The 25,443-nt window shown below is 41.6% G+C and overlaps 1 protein-coding gene across 22 annotated transcripts in view; it reads right to left on the reverse strand.

Moving 5' to 3' along the window:
• The window catches only part of LOC109855259 (basement membrane-specific heparan sulfate proteoglycan core protein), a 170,672-nt gene that overhangs the window by 3,869 nt on the left and 141,360 nt on the right, over positions 1–25,443 (reverse strand). For 10 of the 22 annotated variants that reach the window (XM_020429298.1, XM_020429294.1, XM_020429289.1 and 7 more), the window contains 33 exons: positions 24,733–24,855; positions 21,082–21,189; positions 20,520–20,663; positions 17,380–17,487; positions 16,978–17,118; positions 16,420–16,689; positions 15,545–15,607; positions 15,281–15,295; positions 13,805–14,032; positions 13,449–13,592; positions 13,094–13,342; positions 11,823–12,714; positions 11,616–11,740; positions 11,317–11,494; positions 11,021–11,231; positions 10,421–10,561; positions 9,909–10,202; positions 9,623–9,825; positions 9,199–9,424; positions 8,595–8,965; positions 8,095–8,377; positions 7,420–7,864; positions 6,563–6,859; positions 5,831–5,964; positions 5,552–5,732; positions 4,894–5,172; positions 4,185–4,739; positions 3,079–3,499; positions 2,585–2,807; positions 2,195–2,492; positions 1,756–2,016; positions 1,242–1,511; positions 128–286 (listed from right to left, as the gene is read on the reverse strand). In XM_020429298.1, the coding sequence (XP_020284887.1) occupies positions 128–286; positions 1,242–1,511; positions 1,756–2,016; positions 2,195–2,492; positions 2,585–2,807; positions 3,079–3,499; positions 4,185–4,739; positions 4,894–5,172; positions 5,552–5,732; positions 5,831–5,964; positions 6,563–6,859; positions 7,420–7,864; positions 8,095–8,377; positions 8,595–8,965; positions 9,199–9,424; positions 9,623–9,825; positions 9,909–10,202; positions 10,421–10,561; positions 11,021–11,231; positions 11,317–11,494; positions 11,616–11,740; positions 11,823–12,714; positions 13,094–13,342; positions 13,449–13,592; positions 13,805–14,032; positions 15,281–15,295; positions 15,545–15,607; positions 16,420–16,689; positions 16,978–17,118; positions 17,380–17,487; positions 20,520–20,663; positions 21,082–21,189; positions 24,733–24,855 (8,040 nt within the window). The remainder of the gene's footprint in view (positions 1–127; positions 287–1,241; positions 1,512–1,755; positions 2,017–2,194; positions 2,493–2,584; positions 2,808–3,078; positions 3,500–4,184; positions 4,740–4,893; positions 5,173–5,551; positions 5,733–5,830; positions 5,965–6,562; positions 6,860–7,419; positions 7,865–8,094; positions 8,378–8,594; positions 8,966–9,198; positions 9,425–9,622; positions 9,826–9,908; positions 10,203–10,420; positions 10,562–11,020; positions 11,232–11,316; positions 11,495–11,615; positions 11,741–11,822; positions 12,715–13,093; positions 13,343–13,448; positions 13,593–13,804; positions 14,033–15,280; positions 15,296–15,544; positions 15,608–16,419; positions 16,690–16,977; positions 17,119–17,379; positions 17,488–20,519; positions 20,664–21,081; positions 21,190–24,732; positions 24,856–25,443) is intronic. The other 12 variants (XM_020429305.1, XM_020429304.1, XM_020429303.1 and 9 more) reach the window with 7 other exon arrangements.

Genomic DNA, 25,443 nt, shown 5'->3' on the forward strand with positions numbered 1-25,443 from the left:
CTTGAAAATCGTATTCTTTCCTTGCAAGTCTTACACAAGTACAAGCTTAAGAAGAAATAAGGACAGTTCACTACGAGTAGAAGTACTACGGGACGACACACAACACACACATATATCTCAAACAAACCGCGTCGTCTCTGAAGGTATTGGCGATAGAGCGATCTGCGGCAGAAGCGTTCGTCAGTACCGTCGTCGCAGTGACTATAGCCGTCGCAAAAGAATTCCACCGGAATGCATTGTAGGCTTCTGCATTCATACTCCCAGTGCCTGCACTTCGATCGGAACACTGGCATGCAATCCGCAAGCAAATTAACTACTAAATCATAACGCGAGTGTTGTAAAAAAGAAACCTAAACTCTTGTGAAGGCGTTCGTTAAGCCACGTTTGCTATATAATTTATAATTGTGTGTAATCTCATTATTATTATTAAAAAAAAAAAAATAAATAAATGCCCGAGCTACGCAAAACGGCGAAGAGAAACGTCTGAAGAATTTGCACAGAACGTTCTCTCCGATAATTATCGTTAATTATCTTTCGCCGTGTTTTTACGTTGCTCGGGCAATCAATCTGATACGCGTTTTGTTAATGATGTGAAATGATGCGATGAATTAGTGCAAAACTAGAAAATTATTCTTTGACATATAAATCGCGAAAGAGATTTAGAGATCTATAAATAATTATTGTTTGTTTTTTTTTTATCTTTACTTAAAGTCTGATAAAAATAATTTTGTTGCTGATTTTTTTATTTTATTGTATTTAAGGCAAACGTGGAAATGAGCAATTTCAAGCCGATCAAGTTCTGAGCGAGAAGTTGAAATCTTTTAGATGATCTGAAAAAACAACGTTCTAGTGTTTTAAAAAACGCGCAAAGATATATAGCAAACAAAATATTTGGGAAAAAAACGAAGCAATTTGTGATTTAATCCTTTCGGGAGTAAAAGATAATGTAAATACAATATATGTGTGTATAAATAAATACATATATTTAAATATATATATGTAAATCGCACTTTATATAGAGTTTGTGTTGACTTGTTTGTGTATAATCCCGAAATGATTAAAAGCGAAATTAAGATTTTGAAAAAAAAAAACAGGCGGAACATCATTTGTAGCTATGAATATATCAAAATATATCGCAGTAAATCTTCATTAGATGCATTCTGACAAAAGCAAGGATTCTTACGAAGTGAATGGAGAAAAACGACGAGATTTTATAAGTGATAACGGAGCGTGACACTTACGGGAAACGTTGAAATTAATATAATCGCTGGATACACCGCGGCTGGTTTGAATCTCGCAGATGTATCTCCCGCTGTCTTCCGGTCTTACTTGCGTTAGTTCCAGATAATTATCGCCGATTCGTCCGGTGATCGGCAGGGGTTGTCCCTCTCGTCTCCAATAGATCGAGGCGCGTTCGCCGTGCACTTCGCAATGCAAGCGAACGGTGTTGCCGACGTGCGTCACGATGTCTCTTCTCTCAGACCGAATTCTCGGAACGTCGTAAGAATGTTCTGCAAGTCGGAAATGTTGATTCGAATTTTTTTCACATAGCGTATATTTAATAAAGTGTTTTAAGACATATTTTTTTTTCTTTTCAGAAATGTTCGTCTCTGTTGATCTTAATTAAATAATGTGATTAAATAATAACATCCTCTTTTACTTTTCGTTTTCTTATATAAAATATTACATTACATGTAAGAGAAAACGATGTTATTTTTTCAAATGTAAATTCATTTAAACGGTTGTCTAACTAACCGTTAACCAAAACTTCCGCGACCGCTTCCGCCGTTCCCGCTCCGTTTGTCGCTTTGCACACGTATTTGCCGGCATCGGAGTAGGTGATGCCGTGGAATTGCAAGACGCCGTCTCTGTGCGACACCGAATGCGGCAACGGACGTTCTATAGCTTCCCAAACGATGCGCATGGGTTCGTCTCCCGTGGCGGTGCAACTTATGGATGGATTTTCGCCAGGTCCCACCGTTTGACGCGTGGGATTCAATTCGATCCTCGGCGGAGCTGCAAGAAGAGCGTCAAACGAATTAATTTTGCGTTAATTCCATCTCTCTCAGATTCTCCGCGCGATATCGATAGGTGAATCGAAAAAACAATCGAATTTCTTTACAAAGTCCGCAAAAAATCTTCAAAACTTGTTGTATTAAGTTTTAATTATTGTTTTCCGCATTCGTTCACTCACATATGATTTCGAGATGAGATTTCGCCCTGAAGAGAACGTTGCCGAAGGGATCCAGGCCCAGACAGATGTATTCGCCAGCCGCGTTTCTGTCGACGGTCGGAATGCTCAGTACTCCGCTGTGCACCGTGCTGCCGTCCGGCAACGGACGATGATCGCTCCTCTTCCAGTCCAAGTAGATCTGATTTCCGTCGGGCCCGAAGACCTGGCAACGCATCTCCACCTTGCCGCCGTTCGGAATTCTCAGGTAATCCTCGGGAATTTTCACACCTCCTCCCTGGTGGGGCTGGTTCGGATCTCTCTGTGAGAATTGAACAACGTCGTCACGTGTCAGACACGCACGTTAAAAGTGAAATACGATATACAAAAACAAATAAGAGATTTTATACGCACAGAATCCGGACGCGATGGTCGATCGCGATCGTCGTCGCACGGAATGTCGCCTCTGTCGCCGTTGCATTCGTAATCGTCGTCCTCGATACGAATGTGAATACGTTCCTCGGTTATTCCCACGGCGTTCGTCGCCTGACAGGTGTAAGTTCCTTCGTCGTCGGGCGAGACGGAGAATATTTCGTACACGGCGCTCAAAGGAGTCGCCGCTGTTCTGCTGTATTCGCTGTAAATTGAGAATACGCAAGTCGCAGTCGGTTACGCGTAGAATGTTCAGGGGTTTTTCGTCTTGTTAAATTTAATTTTTTGGAGATTTTTCTCGAACAAATTTGTTTTAACTTGTTTTATCTTGTTGCAATCGCGAACTTATTTAATTGAACTACTAATATACATAAAAGGACCAGAAACATGATTGAAACGTTGATTACATTTTGTGTTCCATGTGATTTTTTTTTTTTTTTTGCTTAGAACGTCGCACGATCGAAAGATCAACTTACTGTATGGTGAGTCCGTTCAAGTGTTTGCTCCAGGCTACGTTCGGTTGCGGATAACCGCTCGCGCTGCAGACCAAACGCACACGGCTGCCGCGTTTCACTTGCAAGATACCGAGCTTCGGCGCGATCGTGATCACGGGCATGGACTGTACCTCGATGTGGGCGATGACCGACGTTGAACCGACTTCGTTGGACGCGGAACAGATGTAAGCACCCCCGTCGTTCACCGTGATATTCGACAGTCTGAGAAGACCGCCCGGAAGTTGCTCGACGTTCGAGCCGAGCGGACGGTTGTCCTCGCGAGACCAGTGCAACTCCGGCACCGGGAAACCGGCCTTCGCGCGACACTGCAGATCGGCCGAACCGCCGAGGGTTACCGTTTGAACGTCTTGGGGATACAGTTCCAAGACCGGAGCTTCGCGACCTGCAAAATAAACGCGCGATTGTCTTTTTCGCAATTTCGGATTTTTGAAATTTCACAAATGAGTAAACTGAGAGTAATTCATAGATTCGAGATTATAAATTAAACGTCTCTTGAATGAATTTTCGAATTGAAGTCAATTTGAATTTTCAAGTGTATTAATTTTCACACGTTTAAAAATGTATAATCAGATATCGATCTTATATGAAGGATTTTTTTTCCCGAGATATATGTTTTGCGAATTTGACATCTTGATTTATCAATTAATTAATTAAAGAATCTTTAAGGCTCCGAAGTTTCCAAACTAATAAATATATATTCGGTCATGAGAGCCGTTCGCTAGGTGTTGTGCGGAAATTATACGTGTATATACATATATACATATATACGTGTTCACGTGTAAATTTTTACACGTGAAATTCGAATTGTAATAACAATTCTAAAATTCATATAGGATGCTATACTTGCATCTCGTATATGAGAGATCCTAAATACCCCCCTAATTGAAATTAAATTTATATTGCGAAAAAAACTCCTCAGCCAGGAGTCGAACCTGGAATCTCCGGCTTTCCGTGCCGTCGCCTTTCCTATTCGGCATTATTAATCTTGATTTATATTTTTTTACTCAAAAATTTTGATACTTCAGAAGCGTGTCTTTCGGAATATTTAGAAATATTACGGAACTTACGTTCAACTTCGATAATCGCGCTGGCCTCGTAACTGCCCGCGGGGCTGCTGACCCGACAAATGTACACTCCTCGATCGGAAACCTGAGTGTTGACAATTCTGAGTGTCTCGCCTACTTGTTGCACGCGCGGGCTCATCGCTTCCATGTGCTTGCTCCATTTTATCTGCAGATTCGGCTCGCCGCTGGTGATGCACCGCACCTCGGCCACCGTGCCCTGGGACACGTGCTGCCGTTCGGGTCTGACCTTGACCGTCAAAGGATCTCTGCGAGGTACTATCGTTATTCGGACGGTGGTGCTTGTTTCCGTTCCGCGGGCGCTCGTCGCGGTGCACACGTATATGCCGGAGTCGCTCGGGGTGGGATTCGAGATGGTCAGAACCCCGTCGCGCTGAGTGGCTGAATAAGGCAGTGGCAATCCGCCGGATCTTGCCCAGACGACGGTCGCGCGCTGAGACGGCGTGCAGGTCAGTTTGACGACGTCCGAACTGGTTCCGGACCACTCGGACGGTGTCACGATGGGCGGTAAACCCGTAGGAGGTGGTTTGTGAGGATTGTCTGTGATAAACCAAAATGTTCTTTTTTGTAAAGCAACATTTCTCGCAGCGCTATAGAGCAATTTGCTAATGCAAGATTCTTATAATTTGAAACAAAAAAACGGAAAAATCGCTAAATAAATTGCGACAAAAAATGTAGCTAACTTTGATCGCACCTTGAACATACAAGATCGTCGTCTTCTCGTCCGTGCCAATGTTGTTTCTAGCGATGCACTTGTATTCGGCAGCGTCGTTCTTCGACGCGGCCGGAAGACTCCACACGCCGTTGTAGAACGTCGCTTCCGGACTTATGTTTCTCGAATCGTGTACTCGAACCCATTCCAATTGCGGCGGCGGATTACCCGTGGCCTCACAACGAAACTCGACCGGATCGCCTTCCTTCACTTGATGATACGGTGGACTTATAGTGACTCTGGGCGCTACCGAGGTGGATCCTTAGGTAACGAGAATGAGATTTTATTATTCACAAATAAAATAATAACGAGAGGCGACAGGTTTTGGTTCAAAGCTAATCCAATTTAAATATTTAATTTTAACGGCAAAAGCAATTTATTATTTATGTTTACACGAACGATTTCAAGCGGTTACAATTTGTACCTGGTATTTGCAGCAAGTGTTTCGGGAACGCTGCGTCCGTTATAACACGATGTATAAAAAATTAAATCAACAGATAACACAGTTGAGGTTTTAATTTACTTTCTTTCAGTTTTCGAATTTTTATCAAATCATTACAGCGAGAACTAATATATTAATACTTTAAATACAATATATATATATAATTAATATAATAAAAATATTAATTTTGTTTCGTACCTCCGACGGTCAGAGAAACTTGCTTGGTTTCGATGTTTATTCCATCGCTCACTTGACAAACATAAACACCGCTATCGGACACCTTCACGTCTCTGATAACCAACAGTCCGTTCTCGTCGTCCACGCTTCTACCAGGCGGCAATTGACCACCCTCCTTTCTCCATTTGATATTCACCGAGTCCTATTTGCACACGGCGTGACAGAAAAAGAGATTTCTAGGTAACAATTTTATATCTATAATAAAAAAAAAAAAACAAAAAAAACTACTACATCACTTACGCTGTGTTGAGATCTGCCCGTGCAATGGTATCTAACGGTGTTTCCAGTTTGGACAATCTGGATTTCTGGTTCCTGAATGTAAACTATAATCTTGGGCGGTATCGGGATGACTGGCGAGATAGTTGATTCTCCAGCTGTGTGTGAAACGAAAGCAAACGTTTTTTTTTTTTTTTTTAAACGAATTCAATTGCGGTCGCGTAATTGCAAGAAATTTGCGACGATAAAATGCGACAGTAAAGGGTTAAAAGATGAAGAATAACAAGAAATGGACGTTATTATAGATTCCTATTGCTCTACACAAATATATACTGCGATAGACAATATTCCCCCGTAACACAAAAGTAACAATCACCATCACATTTTCACAAAACATTTGGCAACAATATGACGGTTATTTTGAAGAATAACAATTTCTATACTCCAAAAACAATACACATATTGGTACACGTCGACAATGAATGTTTGCGACACAAGCTTGTCCGCGAATCACACAAATATGAATTCTAGGAGAAGCTCTAAATCCCTTCTATAACAAAAAATCCCACAACACTTCTTCGTCAAATTTCTTCAGAAATCTAGGGACGATCTACGATAACTGGCAATCTACTAACAATAATCTAGCGATATCGCAAAATGTGATGATCGTAACACAATTTGCCTCGCCATGAGTCACCGATTAACAAACAAGATGTACGGAAAAAGCTTCTCAGTAATTGGCGTGGCCCATCAAACCTGTCGTAATCGACGTCACAACCTTGATCAGTTCTCTGCCGCGATACTCCACGATGTGACACTCCACGTTGCACGGGGTGTGTCCCATGAGAACGGACATGGTGCGCACAGCTCCATTCTTCGTCTTGCTGATGCGGCTAGGTTTGGTGGCATGCGCGGTTATAGGATATTCATCGAGTGACGACAATTTGAAATAGATGTACAACATGTCTGGATACTCATAGTTGCATGTAAATTGGATCGTGGAATATGGCGCGAATTTGCCCTTCATGGGCATCAGGCTTACCATCAGTTCATCTGATCAACGTGCAACGACTCGTTATTCGCTTTTGGGCGAGAATTTCGAGACCTTTCTTGTTATATAATACAAAGATATATATATATCTTCTTTCTGACAAAACATCTTCATACTCTTGCATTTATAGAAAAGAGTAAATTTTATATATATATATATGTATATATGTAACTAAATAAATTTTAGAGGTAGATTTTATATGTACAACTTTGTCACATCCTTTTTTTACTTATTTTATGTAAAACTCGGCACAGGTTTAGAACACGCTACGGAGAAATTTTCGATGATTAATGTTAATAAAAAAAAATTAGTAAAACAATTTTTCAATTATCTTCCTTAATTAATCTAAACGCGGCGATTTTAATCTTCTGATTGTTTAATAAGAATTGATTAATTTTTTACTTTTCTAATTTATATCCAGAAGAACCCAAGCGGTCACAAAATATTTATCTATTGTTTCTTCGGAGAACGCTACTTTTTTGATATTGTAAATAAAAGTGTTATGTCCGCGTATTATTTTTTACATAAATATTCCCAAGTAAGAAAAAGTTATTTTACTTACAATCGGTGGAAGTATCTTGACAATACTGTCCCAAGTAACCAGGCAAGCAGTGACACTTGACCTGGCCGGATCTACTGATCTCGCAGCTTTCCTCGTTCCTGTTGCACGGACAAGAAACGCACGAGCCGAGATAACTGACGGAACGGTCGCTGGTATCTCTGTAATAACCACGCGCGCAGCTCTCGCAGGAAGTTCCGGTGTAACCGGACGGACAGCGACAGGCCTCGATCTGAGTCGCTCGTCGATTGCCAACCACGTTCTCCACAGCCGTGTCCATGCTGATGTCGCTGATGTACGTCGCGGTCATCCGGTTGCTGTGGGACGCGCGCACCAGAATAGCCTCCAGATTAGAGAGCACGATCATGAAGTCCGTTCTGGACGCGCTGCGTGGTCCTTCGGTGGTAAGTCGTTTCCATTCGTTTTCTTTCAATGGAACGGAGTAGGTCTGTGAAAAAAAATTGCACACGCAGCGATAAAACGCGATAGTTTCGAGTTTATTTCTTTGCGAACTTGGCGTTCGCGCGGAACATGCTGCAGAAAAATGTTCAATAATAATTGCGTTTAATAATATAATAATTATTTTTTTTTAAATTCTCAAAAAGAATTTTTTAATTATCACTCATTAAAGTTTGCTTGCTTTTACGAGACACGAAATGAAGCTTTTGGTTTACTCACCAGAGGAATTTCAGGTTGAAGCTCTTGCGGATTCGTCCAGAATAACGTGATACCGTTACCGATCAGCAAAATATCTTGATCTTTGTAGCTCTGAGCGCTGGGATACGCGGTGATGTGTTGCGTCAGGGTCAAATTACCGCCGTAACTTTTCACTTTGTTTCCGGTGAAAACGCTCGGCAGCGACCAGAACAGTCGGCTGTTTCTGCTGTCCGGGTAGCGATAACCGATTTCGTTCATCGCCAAATTTAAGTCGAAACCGTCGTTTATTACGTCGCGTCTCGTTCTGAATAGGGAGAGAGAGAGAGAGAGAGAGAGAGAGAAATCCAAATATCAATTATAAATTTAATTTTTTATCGCATCAATTTTCTCTTTATCAGAGAAAAAAATAAATAAATAAATTTCTATTGAAAATAGTTAACAATTATTTGGAAAAACAAGCAAAAATAAAAAAAACAATTAAATAGCGAAAAAACGTTATACGCGCGAGCGAGCATACTTACGAGTCCGTGAGGGTGAAACCGTGATGTGAGTCGTACACCAACATCGGTATTTCTTGTACGTACAATGTGCTCTCGTGACATTGATCAGTTACCCCGCTGCAGTAGCACTCGACGCATCCATCAACGTTCTCGGCACTTAATCCGAATGTCGACGGGCGGCACCGATTGCATTCCGGTCCTTCGACGTTCCTTTTGCATTCGCATCGATCGTCGACACACGACGAACTGCGCGAACCGGCCTCGTTGCATCTGCACTCGGAACTGGGATGTCCTTTGTAGGTGCAATCGCTCGGGGAGCCCCGGGTAGCGTCTCCTTCGTATCCCGGCTCGCAAATCTCGCAATAATTGCCAGCGGTGTGATGATCGCAGTTCTGTGTTAATTGTGGCACAATTGTGGCCAAGTGAACTCTTTAAGTAATCTGTTGTTTATTTGCACATAGTTGAGAGTTTAAGAAAAAAAAAAAATTATAAGCTCGATTTAAAAGAACATCGAGTTTAAATTAATTACGAGATTCAATATGCGCTATTTTTATATTTGCTCAAGAACTTTTGTACTAATTAAATTTTTAAACGCAGTTTCTCAGATTTCTTTCATTGAACCCACCTCACAGGTGCCGGTTTCGGGGTCGCATTGATTCGAGTGACCGTTGCAGTGACACGGCTCGCAGATGCCCAAGTAGAGACCTTCGAAGGCTCGGGTGAAACCGACATCGCAATCCTCGCACGAAAGCCCTCTGTAGCCAGCGGGACAGCTGCATTCTTCAACTTCGACCGCGCGCTCCTTGCCCGTGTTGTATTTTTCGGCGGTATCCAAAGATACGAAGGAGAGCCTGAAGCGTGTGCATTGTTTGTTGTTTGATAAATTGTTGTTAATAATAAATATATATATATGTACACATATATACGTACATACATATTTGCGTTTGAACATTTAATTAAATAACAAATTGTATTTATCCCATTGACGCGTTCGAGATAATTATCTGAGATTCGATAATATCATTGCGAATTAAACGCGCTCTACTCACGCGGCTTCGTCCGTATGCGTCGTGTAAGTTGCTTTGATTCTGATGGCCCGTATGTCCGCAAGGGCCATTAGAAGATGCTCCCTATCCGCCTGAGTTCCGTCGTTGCGTTGCCAATATTGCTCGAGCAACGGCACGGTGAACGATTGCTGGGAGTTCGGTTCGGGGGACTCGCGGGAGTAGTAGAGCAAGTTGATGTCGTTAGCCTGCGCATGCATTATAAGTGTCAAGCCTATTACATCGTCCTCGAAGACACCTAGATCAAGATGCGGGGCGAATATGCACTCACGCTGATAAGTTCGACGTCCGCGGCGTTGTTCCTCGAACTTTGACCTCCCGGTGAGGGAACGTATCTGACGGTGTACTTGAGATTCCCGCCGTACGACGTTATTTGATCGCCCAGGAAAATACCGGGCAGCTGCCAGTAATAGACATCGTTGTTTCCGCGATTCGGAAAGTCGCTATAAACTATTTCACGATTGATGGTGTTCAGATGAATTCCTTCCACGATGGCTGGCGCATCGGTGCTCTTGGACTCGATCAGAGAGAAGTTTCGAATCGAATTAGTGAACGATACGCGAATCTGCAATTACGAATACAAATTGGCTATTTTTTTGTTTTGTTCTTAAAAAATAATAAATTGCGGATATTTCAAATTGAGGATTGTTTTTTGAGAGAAAAACGTGCGCGAATTTTCCGCGCGTCGCATTTCACTTTGATGAGATTCGACTTGACATGCAAAAGATAATAAAGATAATGGACATATGGACATATATACCTATTTTTTTTTTTTTTTCATACCTCGTTTCTGTACCAGTTAGAGGAGATGCATCTGTTTGTGATACCCATACAGAAGCAAGCTATACATCCAAATTGATTCGTCGAGGCCAGATTAAAGGTATTCGCCTTACATTGGTTGCAAGTCAGACCCGTTGCGTATTGCTAAAAAAAACAAAACAAAAACGCACATCGGAAAATAAATAAAAAACATTTTTTTTTTTTTTTTTTTTAACGAAACTTGCAGCATTTATTTGTGCTCCAAGTGTCAATTGCGCACGAGAATCGGCAGAGAATAAATTTGTAGGTACTTACATTTTTTTCAAAGTTAAAATCCATGTGCAAAATGGATGCAAGAACAACAATAAAATCATTACGCTCTTTGTCAACAAACTCGCATTATTATATCTATAATCCTAAGTTCTTGTCATAAGACCAAACTTTAATTTGTGTAAGAAAAAATATATTTACATTAAAATACATTATAATATATTTTATTAATAAAATATATTATATTATATAATAAAATATATAATTTTATTAATAAAATATATTATACATTAGACTGTAAAGAAAGAGATTACGCGTACGGGAAGAGGGTTGCGATATTATTAACGTAAATACCTTGCAATGACATTTTCCAGTCAGCGGATCGGCGTTGGGACTAAGACTGCCGTGAGGATCGCATTGCGAAATAGGAACGCACATGTCTCCGGGAATGAGCGGATTTCCTTGATAACCGGTAGCGCACTGCTCGCACCTACGTCCAACGTATCCAGGAGGACAGTCGCACGTCGGCTGTCCGTCAGATCCGAGATGACACGTACGAGCGAATCTGTTGATTCAATCAATAAAAAATCGTGTCGAAGTAGAGACTGTGAAATACTCGGAGACGTGAAATCGTTTTTTGTGTTTCTTACTGATTCGACGGATTGGTGAGCGGGCAAGGACAGATCTGGCAAGGGATGTTCCTCGAGGGATCACCGTAGTATCCCGGAGGACACGGCGGCTCGTCTCTGTAACACTGACCGAGCCAAGGTCCGCTTTCGCGTCTCAGGAAACCAGGCGCGCAGGTCTCGCAGGACAAACCGGTATATCCTTAAAGTCGCGATTTTGAACCAATGAGTGCGAAGTCGGGTTAAAATATAAAATTCTGACGTTCGAGCGAGCGAGCGAATGAACGAACTCTCCGAGATTTTTCGGGAGGAAAAATACATACCGGTCGGACACTGACACTCCTCCACAAACGACGCGGATCCCAATCCGGTGTTTCGCACATCGGCGGTGTCCATGATGATATTGGTGATGCGCACGTCCAATTGCGGCGAGTCCTCGTATTTCATTCTGAAATTCAGTTCAACACCGTGACGCTGCAAATATTATATACATCCTATCACTAAATCGCGAGATCGTGTGTTATGCCTACTTTATGAGAATGTTGTCGACGTTAGCGAGCGTCATCATAATTTCCTCTCTAGAAGCCAGAACCGCGTTCGGTCCTTGCAGCTTGTACCAATCGCCGTAGAAGAATCTGACCGATTCCTCGGTTTCGTAATCCGGTCCCGCCGTAGTAGTCTTGCCGTGCACCAGAGTGTAATTGTTGCCGGTCACAATGACGTTGGGCTCGTGATTGGGCGTGCCGTTGCCGCTGTAACGAATCGAATACTTCAGATAGCCGCCGTAGGATTTCAGTTGACTGCCGTGATACGTCTCCGGTAGCGCGTAGTAATGATACAGATAGTTGTTGTAACCGGTCACATCGTTGGCGGCCGCCAAAGGTTCCACCACGTGAACGCCGTCTCGTCCGATCGAACGCACCTCGTCTAACTGACTGCTCACGTCGGACAGAAGTCGGACTCTCGGCTTGGTCTCGACCAGCACGATTCTGTGACGATCGATCGGCGGCGGTATCTGATAAGTGAACAGATCGGCGCTTCGACACTCGGTTGCGACGCCGAAGCAGAAGCACGAGATGCACTCCTCCTCGGTTTTCGCCTCGGAATTGAACTTGCCCTTGGGACAGACATCCGGCGGTCCCTTCACGACCACGATGGTGTCGGGCACAGCGAAAACGAAACCGGCGTTGTACACCGCTTCGCACGAGTACGCGCCTTGATCCTCGGTCCGTATGTCCGGACACGTTAGCGTACCGGTTCCGTTAACGGACGTGGTCGTGCACTTCGCGGGTATGTGTCCCCAGTTGAGTCGCCAGCTGATCGTCGGCGTTGGGACGCCGATCGCCGTGCAGGTAATGACCAGCAAATTGCCCGGCTCGAGAACGACCATCGGCGGAGGTGGTTTCACGATGTAAACGGGAGCTGCGTAACCAAAAAAAAAAAAAAAAAAAAAAGATTACTTGCAGGCAATAATTATTTGTTTCAAATAATTATTTGCACAACAATTATTTGTAAGAAAAATATTATAAAAAAAAAAAAAAACATTTATATATTCCGAGCGGTATTGTAGATTCTTAATCAAGCGGGATTTTTTTAACAAAACTTCTTCCGCGATATATAAAAACAAGAGGAACGCATCAATAAAGCAAATAAAACGCGTTGAATAAAACGTCCGACTGTCCGATTTGTCTCGTCGAAGTTAGTTCTTCGACTTCCTTCGTAAAGTATTTGCGATATAAAAAAAAAATTGGAACGCTAATGAAATACTGATACGTTCCGCGAAGTGTTGATTAATACTGACAGCATCCGATTTCGTCGCTTCCGTCCAGACAGTCGCGCTCCATGTCGCAGTGATAGATCTTCGGTATACATTGTTTGTTGCTGTTGCACGCGAACTCGCTGTAACGGCAGGGCGATCCCGGGGGAGGCGGAGTGCAGTTTTCCTCATCGCTACCGTCGGCGCAGTCCTTCTCGCCGTCGCAGCGCCAGAACTTGCTGACGCACTGCTTATTATTGCAACGGAACTCGTTTGGCTCGCATCCGTGCGGACCTGTCGAGAGGAAACACGTTGATGTTGTGTGTGACACGTTTCGCGCGAGAGTGAGTCTCATGAAAAAATTAGTCTCTCTCCCGCGAAACCCGGAAAGGATACTTACTGCATCGCATCTCGTCGGATCCGTCCGAGCAATCGTATTTCGAGTCGCAAACGTAAGACTTGGGGATGCAGTCGCCGTTGCTGCAAGTGGCTTCATCGTACTGATCGCAGGGCACTCTCGGCGGTCTGGTGCTCGGTTGCTCGACTGTTTAATCAATCAGATTTAATTACGCGACACGATCATCATCATCATCATCACGTCGCACGTCGTTGTGAAGAAATAAAGATGCGTTTATTGAAACATTTACACACACACTAGGTTTTTTTTTTTTATTCCTAGTCTCAAATAAATGTCTCAATATATATTCCGGCGTGCAGTAAATCAGAAGAGAGCAAGCGAAGGAAAATGAAACGTACACTTCTCGACGCTGAGGACGACGCTCACTTGACGTCCCGGGGTGGACTGCGGATAATCAACGGCCTCGCAAATGTAAGTTCCCGAGTGCTCGAGTTGGATGTTGGGTATCTCCAGGCGACCGTTGATGTCCCGACTGCCGGACGGCAGTGGAAGACCGTTACCGCGAATCCAACGTACTCGGGCGCGCAGAAGACCCTCGTCACGGCATTGGAACACGACCTCGCGACCTGATTGGAATGGATTTCGCGTGATATAAGTTCCGCTCGGTTTCAAGAGAGTGAGAGAGAGAAAGAAAGAGAGAGAGAGAGAGAGAGAGAGAGACTTGCACAGTCTGATCGTTACGGATTATTACGCCCACAGGGTTTATCCGCAAAGCAAGCGGATTTCATCCGTTTCTCGAATTAAAATGACGTTGATGTGTATGGCGTTAGTGTTTGGGATTATTTTTTTTTCTCTTTCGCGCGTCATTTCGGTTCTTCTTCAATCGTGTGTTACGCTGATTATTATTATATACACTGACGATCTCATAAACAGCGATAACGTCGATAAAGGCACATCCGACACCGTAAAATTGACATTCTTATTCGCAAAGAGAACGAAAAGAAAACTTTTCAAACACAACCCGAGGAAGGAAGTTCCTCGTGTGCGGGCAAGTTTTTTTTCTTTTTTTTTTTTTTTTTTATCTGGTTACGTATGTAATTATATAAAATCACATACACACGATACAGAGAACGCGTCTCGATCTCGTACATGTAATTATATATAATTATTTATAACTCCAGATAATCGAATTTGTTCGTACGTGCAGGAAGCATATTTTTTCCAGGAATATGAAAATATAACCGGAATTATAAAATATTAAAGAGAGTGAGGAAGAGAGAAAGAAAGAGAGAGAGAGAGAGAGAGAGAGAAAGAGAGAGAAAATAAAGAAAAGTTCGTAGAGCTTTAATCGAAAATCTGTGTTTTAGTTTTCAGTAACATATCAGCTGTTATGCGTGATTACATCTGCATGCGTGTAGCTCTTTGAAAGATATTGAATTAGTAACAAAATTCTCCGTTTATGATTCGTGTATCCGTTGATTCAACGGTGTTGTCGTTGTAAATAGAAATGTAATTTTTTTGTTTGCGCGCGTGTGCGATCGCAATGTGCGTGTATACATATGTATATCTGACATCGCGACGATGGAATTACGGAGTGTGATATACGACAAAATTGATCGAAAGCTTTTCTCAAGTCCCGGATATATGTTTCATATTCGCTTACGTTTTTTCACAAAAACACCACGGATTTTTTTTTTTTTTTTTTTTTTTTTTTAACCAAGCGAAGATACATTTGTACGCGTGTGTGCGTGTACAAAACACATATAAACGCTTGCGCTTAATATCACGTATTTAATGATTTTTGTGAAGATTAAATTTATAGCCCACACAGCATGATTTTTTCAGCAGCTTATATCTTTTGAAAAAAGTCTTACCTTGCTTCGCCGGGTCTGGCCAAGGCAAGAAAAGAAACAACATACATTATTTGTATTAATTAATTTTCTTCGAGAACAAAATAATTTAAATTTCAACGCGTGGCACTTGTTGCTTATTATTATTATTATTATTATTATTATTATTTTAGTGTGATATACTACAGTTATCGAAGTTTTGTGCTTCTACAGAAGAGAGTTCAAATTGCAACAAATGCATAAAACATCTACGACCGAACATTCTCTACGTCGCAAAATAATACTTACTCTCTTTGATCACTTGCTCGCTGGGGTACGTCTTCAATCTGAGCTCGGATGATCCGTCGGTGTCTGCGCGTGGAAACAAAAATCAATATCAATTTGCAATAAAAGATGAAGTGTTCATTCTGGTATTAATCGAACAATTAAGGATTAATAGAATTATTAAGACAAAATCTAATGTCTAATTCAAGTCTTGTTAATTTGTATATTTGTACATCTTCTGCCCCCGCACCTTTCTACGTTTTGTTTTTTTTTTTGTTGTTGTTTCTACAAACAAAAATTAAAAATCTTGGTCAATCAGTCTTCCAAAGTAAATACAGCGCTTACGGGGTGACAAGAGTTTTTTTTTTTTATGAGTAATGTAACACACCATACTGATACGTGTTGTTGCGGACGTGATTTTTACAAGCCAGTTTACCATTCCATACATATTATGTATTTATACGATAAAATAAGTACACAGTGTTGTTATTCTCTCAGATTAAAAGTATCAAATGTTATCGGATGTAACTGTAGAATTGTAATTTAAATGCTCGGGATTATATGCGCAGCAGGCTCATTTGTGTGCTCTCTCGTTTGTCCTTTCCACTTTGCAAACGGGAACATCTTTCAGTGTGTTATGTAAAATAGTATTATAATATTGTGATGCGTATATTGGATATAATTTTATGTTACGTATGTCACAGAGATATATTTACAGGGTATTATTGATTAGCTCGTGGCGTGTTATCGGCGCGTTGTTATCAAGCCGGCCGGATCCTCTTTATTTTATTTTATTATTATTTTTTTTTTATTTTTTTATTTTTTCCCCGAGGGCGGCCTTCGCGCCGTGTGTTGTGTGACTAACTACCGCGAAGACGGGGGGGGGGGGGAGAACTCACAATTGTCATAACTGCAGTCCACCTCGTCAGACATGTCTCTAGGACAGTCGAGTCTTTTGTCGCACCGCTGATGCAGCGGAATGCAGTGGCCGTCATTGCACATCCACTCGTGCGATCGGCACCTACTGTGATTTCTATGCATCGCTCTGTAGTCGCAGCCGAGCTCGTCGCTATCGTCGTACGGGCAATCGATTCGGCGATCGCAACGCTGATGCAGGGGTATACAATCACCGCTCTTGCACTGCCATTCGTTGCATATCACTCCTTGATCTTATCACGTTAAATGCGTGTATGTATTATATATACGTACGATATCTTTTTCGCTTATATAAAATACATCGGTTTTACAAACAGACGCGTCTTAACGAGAGTTAGAGAACTCGGTCCGATTCGATTATCGCGATATCCGCGCGATAATTTAAAATAGAAATTCGCGTATCGATTCGTTCCGATCCATCCTGTTATCGGCGTTCATTTTTATAATACAAGTGATATTTAAAATTTCTATATATATACATATGTATCTCGTTGGCGACTGAAAGTGGGTCGTCGACTTACCGCAATTACGCTCGTCCGACGCGTCTCTGCATTCCGGGATTCCGTTGCAGATGGAAGATAAAGGCACGCATCTTCTGTCCGAGACGCACGTGAACTGATCGTCCGCGCAACGACTCGGTAATTCCGGTGGTGGTTCCGGCTCTGTGGAAAACAAAAAAAAACAAGGACGTGTCAGAAAACTGCGCGTCACAAATAAACCGTTGTTTCTTTCTCTTTCTCAGATTACTCTGTAAATAGCCTTGAAATTACATTGAATTGCGCGTGCATCCGGTTCTGTCAGCGACGGAGAGACTTTTTTATTTTTATTTTTTTTTGTATTATGTTTCAACGATTTTATTGATTATCGATCGAGAAGAATGTGGTGGCGATTGCGACGCTTATCCAACTGCGCGCACAACTTACCGCATTTCTCTTCGTCGGAACCGTCGTCGCAGTCCACGTAACCGTTGCATTTCTGATCGGCGCGAATGCAGTCGCCGTTGCCGCACTGGAACTGATCCCGCGAGCATCCTATAAAAGAACATTTTCCCCCATTGGGGCAAATCAACGATACAACGCAACGAGAACGCTGATATGCGTAAAAACAAAAAAGAGGAAATAAAAAAAAAAAAACAAAAAAAAACGATATAGATGAAACACAGATAATACATGTAAAATGTCAGCCATGGAGCCATCATATATGTCCGTCATTACATTACTAAAACAATAATCTAAACACGTCGAGATATAAATTACGAGATGGAGGGAAGGATTGCCTAAAAAACTTTATCTAGAAAAAAGACTGTTAAACATTTAAACACGGAGCTGTCTAACTCCGAGCGATCCTCTCTCTCTTGTGTGTGTGTGGTCTTTCGTCTCTCTTCGCGCGACGACGATTGCTCGCGCGACGTCGCAAGTTAGACAGCTCTCAAGGCCAAAAAATCTATATAAGACAACTCTTATGTCGGAAATCAATCCACACGGTGAATCAGATAACGGTTTTTTTTTTTTTTTTTTTTGTACTGTTTTTTGTTTTTAATTTTACGCGCGATTTAAAGTCCTTATTAGAGTACCGTGTGCACTGATCGAATTATCTACGAACATTTATATATGTACGTAAATCATCATTCAATGTAACGTAAACCTAAAGAGGAAAGACATTTGAGAGATCCTTTACACCGCGCACGATTGTTTTTTTCGATTGCAATTTGAGATTATTGAACGAGCATTCGAGTGCTGTTAAAAAAAAAAAAGTGTAACAGCAATGTTTTCTAAAAAAGGGGGTATTAGTTTCCCTTTCGAGATAAACGCAACTTGTGCTCCCAAAAGAAAGAACTTGCTGTTTGCTTTTAGTCTGTATTTTTAATTCGAAAAATATTTACAATCAAAACGTTTCATCAGAGAAATTCAGATTTATTTTAGAGACTCTTCCCCCTCCCCCCTCCCCCCGATTCAGTTCGCTTTTTCAATCGATAAACTTGACTTGAAGAGTGACCGGCCCGGAAAAATCCTAAGGTGTGTGGATTCTCGAGAACTCGGGGGCTTCTCTGCTCGCACAGCGCCTCTGCAGCCTCGAAAGATCCCACCGGGCCGGTCACCAAATTCTCTACGAAGAGGATTAAAGAAATGTTCTTTCCTCATTCTATATATGTGTGTAATATAATATGCATGCTATGTAAATATAGGATTTATGGCAAACGTTCTACCTACGAGAAAAATAAATATACGATCTAAATTTTACGCCAGGCAGAGATGCACTATTGTTTTTATATAAGAAGAGGCGCCGGACAATATATATATATATATATGTATATATTTATATGTAAGACTGCGATGACTGTAAAATTTCATAAATATATAATCAAGTTCTACTACTCGAACAACCTACACATCATTTCTATTCAGCTGCTAACACAGATTGGCAGAAAAGAATATAGATCCGAGAGAATCTGGTGTTTTTCGGAAGAAATTTTTAGAACATTTTTTGCGAAATAAGAGAAAAAGAAAAGAAGAGTAAAAAAAAGCCGCTTTTTAATGTATGCTCGAGAAGATGAAATAAACTTGCCGAGAGAAGAAAATTCATGTTACAGAAGCTTATTCAACGGGCGAACGACGATAAAAACAACTTTAGATATGTATTCATCAAAGATCCCGAAAAAAAGCTTTTAGTTTCCGTGTGGGACGGCAGATTAATTTGCGATATAAATGAAAGAACAAAAACAAAATGATGTAACAAGTATGAATAATTATCAAGGTAAGAAATTATACTTTTTACATATAAAGTGGTTAAAAATCTTTTTTAACATATATTTTTAACATTTGTGGCAAGTTATTCGAACTTTGAGTCGAATTTACGTGAATGTGTTTTAAATGCTTTTAACGGCTGCGAAATTGATCAACAACCGCAAGAGAGAGAGAGAGAGAAAAAAAAAGAGAGGGGAAAGGCGAAATCGCGTGGGTCCGTCACCAGATTTTCGAGATCTACAAATAATCTAACCGAAGCAGTACTGTTCGTCGGTAAAGTCGCGGCAATCGTAGAAATGGTCGCAGTGGTGGGTTTCGGGGATGCAAGTGCCGTCGGCGCAAACAAAATCATCCGGAGCACAACTCCTCGGCGTGCTCAGATTTGTCGGCGGCACATCAGCATTTGCATCTGTGTCTGGAGTGTAAGCCTCGTTATCCGGATTCACACGGGCTACCACCCCCGGCGTCTCTGGACGCCCCCACGAGGAGACGCTATCCGAGGCGTCTACACCTAGAAGTAACTCAATCTGAACTGCTGCTGTTCACGTGGACGTGTCATTTGTGTGTGTATTGATGACACACACCGCGCGCGCCCACAAACGACAACTCGTGCTCGAGGCACGTTTCGAAAACACGAGAGAGCGAGAGAGAGAGAGAGAGAGAAAGAGAGAAAGAGAGAGAAAGAAAGAAAGAGATAAAAAGTCTCCTTTCTTTGCCGAAGATAATGTCGCGTAATCAGGACTTGAGACGAGAGTTTCGCGAACGAAACGTGGTTGTCTCGTGTTTCTTACATAAATCGCAGTCGAGGTGTTATCTTTCATCATATAAACGAGATTTATTTATGCTATGACGATTCGAGAAGATATTACGGAGCGTAAGAATAAACTTCGTTTGTTGAATGAAGCGTACGGTTGTATAGTCGCGCCGTGGTATTAAATTTCAAACTCTTGGGCGCGAAAAAATATATTCATTGAACGCTATAATAAAGTGTGTAGTGGTAACGCAAGACTATAGGGTTGAGAAAATGTATAAGGTTGCGTTCGCTCGCGCCACGTTTTTTTTTTTTTTGTTTTTTTTTCGACGTCGTCTCAAGTGTTGTCTGTGAACACGTTCCGCGTAGACTAGAATTATTTATCGTGCCGATAAACGTGAATAAACTAATTAGGAGTAATCCTGATCTGAGTAATTTTTTTTTTTAATCAGAAAAGATTATAATTTCAATCTTAAAAATTAATCAACGCTCAAGTCTCTGTGCTGAGAGACACAACGCGGAGCGTTGTATCGTGACGTGAGTGTTGATTCGTGGACGTTGATTTTACCTGGGCGACAATTGAGCTCGTCCTCGTCGTGCGGACAATCCGCACGACCGTCGCACACCGCCTCTCGAGGTATGCAGCTTCCATCGGAGCAAGTGTAGCTGTTGTAATCGCACCGCGCTGGAACTTTAGTCTCTCCGCCGTCCGCTGTGCGAGATAAAAAAAAAAAAAAATAATAAATAATATATTATTAACAAACACATAAAAATGTACAGATGTAATTTGCGTTGCTTGATTTTTTTTTTTTTTTTGTTACAGTTTGACGCTGATGTGCCCGATTTGAAAATGACTCGAAATACGATCGAAACGTTTTAGAATTGTTGCGATTCTAGTGTAGCAATTTATCGCGTAAACGATTAGTTCGCGTATTTGTCCGACGTGTGTGTGCGTTTGAAGTTTTTTTTAATTTATTTATCGTTAGCTCTGGGGGAAAAAAAAAAAGGTTTTTATCGTCTCGCGCAAATGTTCTCCCAGGTTTGCGGGAGAGGAATGTCGCGAAGAGCTTTTTGTCGGGAAAGCGCGACAAAAAAAAAGAAAGGTGTGTCTATCTAAAGATATTTCTTACGGCAATTTCGTTCGTCACTAGCGTCATGGCAGTCGATATTGTGGTCGCAGAAGAAGTTCTTATTGATACAGACTCCGTTCTCACAAGGCAGTTGACCGTCGGGACACTCTGCAAGAATCAACCGACCGCGTTAGAATCGCAGAGTAGGATGCGGGAGGAATCCTTTGTGAGAAGGAAAAAACACTACGAGAGAGGCGGCAATGCGCACGTTTCTCCGACATCAATCGCACGCGATCGGGTGCGATTATTCTTGAACACTTCAGCCGGGTCGTCGTCGTCGTCATCGTCGTCGTCATCGTCGTCGTCGTCGTCGTCGTCGTCGGACGGGGTCACGAAGAATACCCTCGTGTATGAGTCAGCCGGAAAAAATTGCGGACGGCTTCGATATGTTGCAACCCCGCGCGCGCGCGAGCAACCCTCGCAACCCCTTGTATATACACGAAGAAATTAGATGCGCGAGGCTGACCAAGTGCCTTCGATAATCGTCGATCGATGGAGTCCCGCGAGAGGTGCTTCCTCTTTGCGACGGGGACTGTAAGGCGGCGATAAAAACGCCGGATATATCGCGCGCATTGCCGGTATGTAATATCGCGCATACATATATTTCAAGAAAAAACACACGCCGGCATGATGTCGCGTGCACGCGCGCGCTCGTTACATAATCGAATTGCGAAAAAAAGAGCGGAAAAAACAAAATTCAGAAATGTTCTAACCCGTATTTTTAATTTCCATGCGCTACGCGCATTTATGACCCCGGAATTATTTATTGCGTGTGTACAATCTTAAATTCGAAACGTTTACACGTATGAATATTTTATAAACTTCATTTAAACTACACACACACACACACATACATATATGCGCGTACGAATGGTCATGTTTTTTCATTTTTATTAAAAATGTGAAACTTAGTTTCTCAAACACAGAGAGAGAGAGAGAGAGAGAGAAAGAGAGAGAGAAAGAGAGAAAGAGAGAGAAGGGACCATCGTGCAAAACGTGACATTTACAAAACTTCGCGTTACGTCAGTCGCGCGAGTGCTACGCGCGTTGTAAACGCAACACAACAGAGCGCGGTTTTGTGCACGCGTCACCGCGCGGCGTGGAAATTTGCGCGTAGACGCAAATAACCGAAGGTAAAAGGAGATATTAGAAAAACGTTATATATACATATATAATTTTATGCACTGGTATATAGATATATTATGTATATGTAGATATGTATATATACACATATAATAAGTAGAGATGCGCAATTCAAAGATCAGGCAACCTGTGCTGAAAAAATAGACGGATAATAGTAATAAACAGGCGTACAGATAGAAAGATAGACAGAAGAGAGAGAATATATATATATATATATATATATATATATATATATATATATATATNTATGTATATATAGAGAGAGAGTTAGTTCGATCCCATTCATAATCGATGCAAAATGCATGTCAAGAAGTCCGAGCGCGTAATCAAGACTCATGTATGTCCCATGTACGCAAGTCAGTTATTGAGTATTGAAATATCCAAGATCACAAGGCACAAACAGCTATAAGAGACCGTCAAGACACGATGAAAAAAAAAAATGATGTGATTAAGAAAATTTTGTTTGGTTTGTTTGACACTTTGTCGCGTTTGATAGTTTTGTCCCATTGTGTCTTGACGTTGTTGAAATATAATAATGAGATACGCAATATATTGACGGAGAAATTATCACGTGTGGAAAAGAGTTGGGGGATTAAAAGAAAACTCACATAACGGGAGTAGATCAGAGGAGGAATATTTCCGACTCTCTCGCCGAGGTTTAAAATATTCGCTGAATTTATTTCCGCCTCTCGCCTCGGATTCTAATTACTCGAGCGAAGTGCAATCAAAGAATTCACACAAATGCCGATTAAAACCAAAGATCCACGTTAGAGCGAATTTATTTGCATTTCACGTGCGCCAGTTCGGACACACACGCTGATGTGTGTTTTTTTTTTATTTTTTACAAAAAAAAAAAAAAAAAAAACCGACGAGAAGAAATCCAAACATTTCAAAAGCAATTCCCGTAGCTCAGCGGTCGGCTAAAACGCGTTTCGCGGGAATGGATCCCTCGCCGCGATTGATTTCGATTCATCCATCTTTTACGGGGGGTCGTTCGGAGGTGACTGCGACAAGTGGTGTCGCGACACATCGGTATTCAAGTTAATGGGCAGTCAACGTCCGGCTAAAACGTGCCCGTACGCTCGATACAGAGCGGCGAAATGAGATTAACAGCTTCCGCGTACGTGTGTACACCTTTGCGCGCCCGTATTAGTTACACAGGCCTCTTTAATTGCCCCGACTTGAACGCGGTTGAAAGTTGTTCGTCGGAGAACGCGCACCCCGGTCCGATGCGAACGTATATACCGCCCGATCTAAATGCCGTCGGCGTTTCGCACGAACTGACTTATGTCTGTTATCACCGCGATCGAGACATCTCGCACAGGATCTCACCCGGAGAGAAGTTTCTCTCGTGACACGGTCACTTTGCTCGGAAAATCGACTGCGCGATCAGATTTCTAAATCTTTAGGCCTTGGAGAGAGTTTCTTTCGCGATCCGCGAGCGTGCAAACCTGTTTCGCGCGCGCGCGGGCAAAACGAAACGGCGAAAGGTAGAAAAGCGCGAACCCTCGTGTTTGAAGATCCGCGTCGGAAGGACAAAGGAACCGATCTCGAAGGTTGACGAGAGAGGAAAGAAAAAAAATTAGCCAGAGGAGGGAAACAAAGTCGTGTTGTCGAGAAATAAGAAAGAGGGAGACATTATGGTTAGATGTAAATGCGAACAACAAAGTAAGTCTATAGTTTTTCTTTTGAAACACACCTTTTGTATGTCTTTTTTTTTTTTTTTTTTGTAAGTATGACACACAAAGAAACGTGTGAAATTCACGATTCTCGCACGGATTAGCAAATGGATTAGTAAACGGTTGCATGTCATTAACCGTCGCTAAGTATCATATGCTCATACACAAAAATGCCGCACGCGTCGCAGGTATGTAAGTACGTGTTTGCAACCCGCGACGAGAATGCTGATAGTAAAAATAGTTCAAGAGGTATAAAAAGAAGGGACAGAGAGAGAGAGAGAGAGAGAGAGAGAAAGAGAGAGAGAAAGAGAGAGAGTTGTATGTTACGAACAGAAAAATATCGCTTGAAGAAAAATTATCGTTGAAGATTTGCAAACATATTGACGGATGAAAAAAAAAAAAAACATATGTTTTCTCATCAAAAATTGCTGAATAGATTAATTGTGACTCGTCGAATTAACGATGAGCTTTCTTCGCGCGATTGTTATTTTATCGATCTAATAAAAATAATGGCGCTAAGAAGGACACAGACCCAAGTTCTGTCAAATCAAACGAAAAAAAAAAAAAACGGGCGAGTTCGCTACTTCTAAACAGTGTTGTAAATCTTTCTCTCTAACGTTCGTAACACGCAGTGCTATTTTCAGAGATGTCACTACACCATTCAAAATTAGATACGTCGTAAGTATCTACAAAAGGGTTCTACATATATGTATGTATATATACATATATATACATATTATATATATATATATATGTATATATATATATATATATATGGTCTCAGGTCTATATCATCCTCGGCACGTGAGAAATAAAGCCAAATTATAACCGTTACGAGGACAATCGATCTCGTCAGAGCCGTCCAAGCAATGCGGCCGACCGTCGCAACGTCTCTTATTGTCGAGGCACAATCCGTCGTTGCATCGAAACCACCCAGCCGGACATTTCTTGTCTACAATGTAATTACCAAGTTCCATGTCGAATATTGTCGTGCATGCTACCGGGCAAGAGAAGAGGGAGGGGGAAAAGAGTGGAAAAAAATGGCCTTACCCATCGCAGACTCTCGTAATCGGACGTTTTCTTTTATAAAAAGAAAAAAAAAATCTAGAGAAAGAAACGTGCTCGCATCCCGTGCACGATAATCATTTTCTTTTTTTTTTTTTTTTTTTTTTTATCAACACCGAAGTAATCGCGATAATCGTTTTTCATATCTATCAATTACAATCCCGTGGATTGCGCGTGCAATTATAGTTCAAGCGTGTAAATTAATATATACACACGCGCGGATAATTTTTGAATTATTAAATTCAATTCGAAAATTTATCCGATGCCTGATGTTTGTGCATCTCGCGTAAATAAAATTTGTTTTCATTTTTTTATTCTTGATAAAATTTCAACAATATCCAATGCGAAAATGACACTTCGATCAGCATATTTAAATTTGCATCTGATCTCAAATCTAAGATTGGACGTTGTCGCGAGCTTTAACACGTGTTTTTATTGTAACTTTTATTGTCTTTTCTATTTGCATCTCGCGTTC

Source organism: Pseudomyrmex gracilis, unplaced genomic scaffold (genome assembly GCF_002006095.1).
Source record: "Pseudomyrmex gracilis isolate BER0280 unplaced genomic scaffold, ASM200609v1 scaffold_85, whole genome shotgun sequence".
Classification (NCBI taxonomy): Eukaryota; Metazoa; Arthropoda; class Insecta; order Hymenoptera; family Formicidae; genus Pseudomyrmex; species Pseudomyrmex gracilis.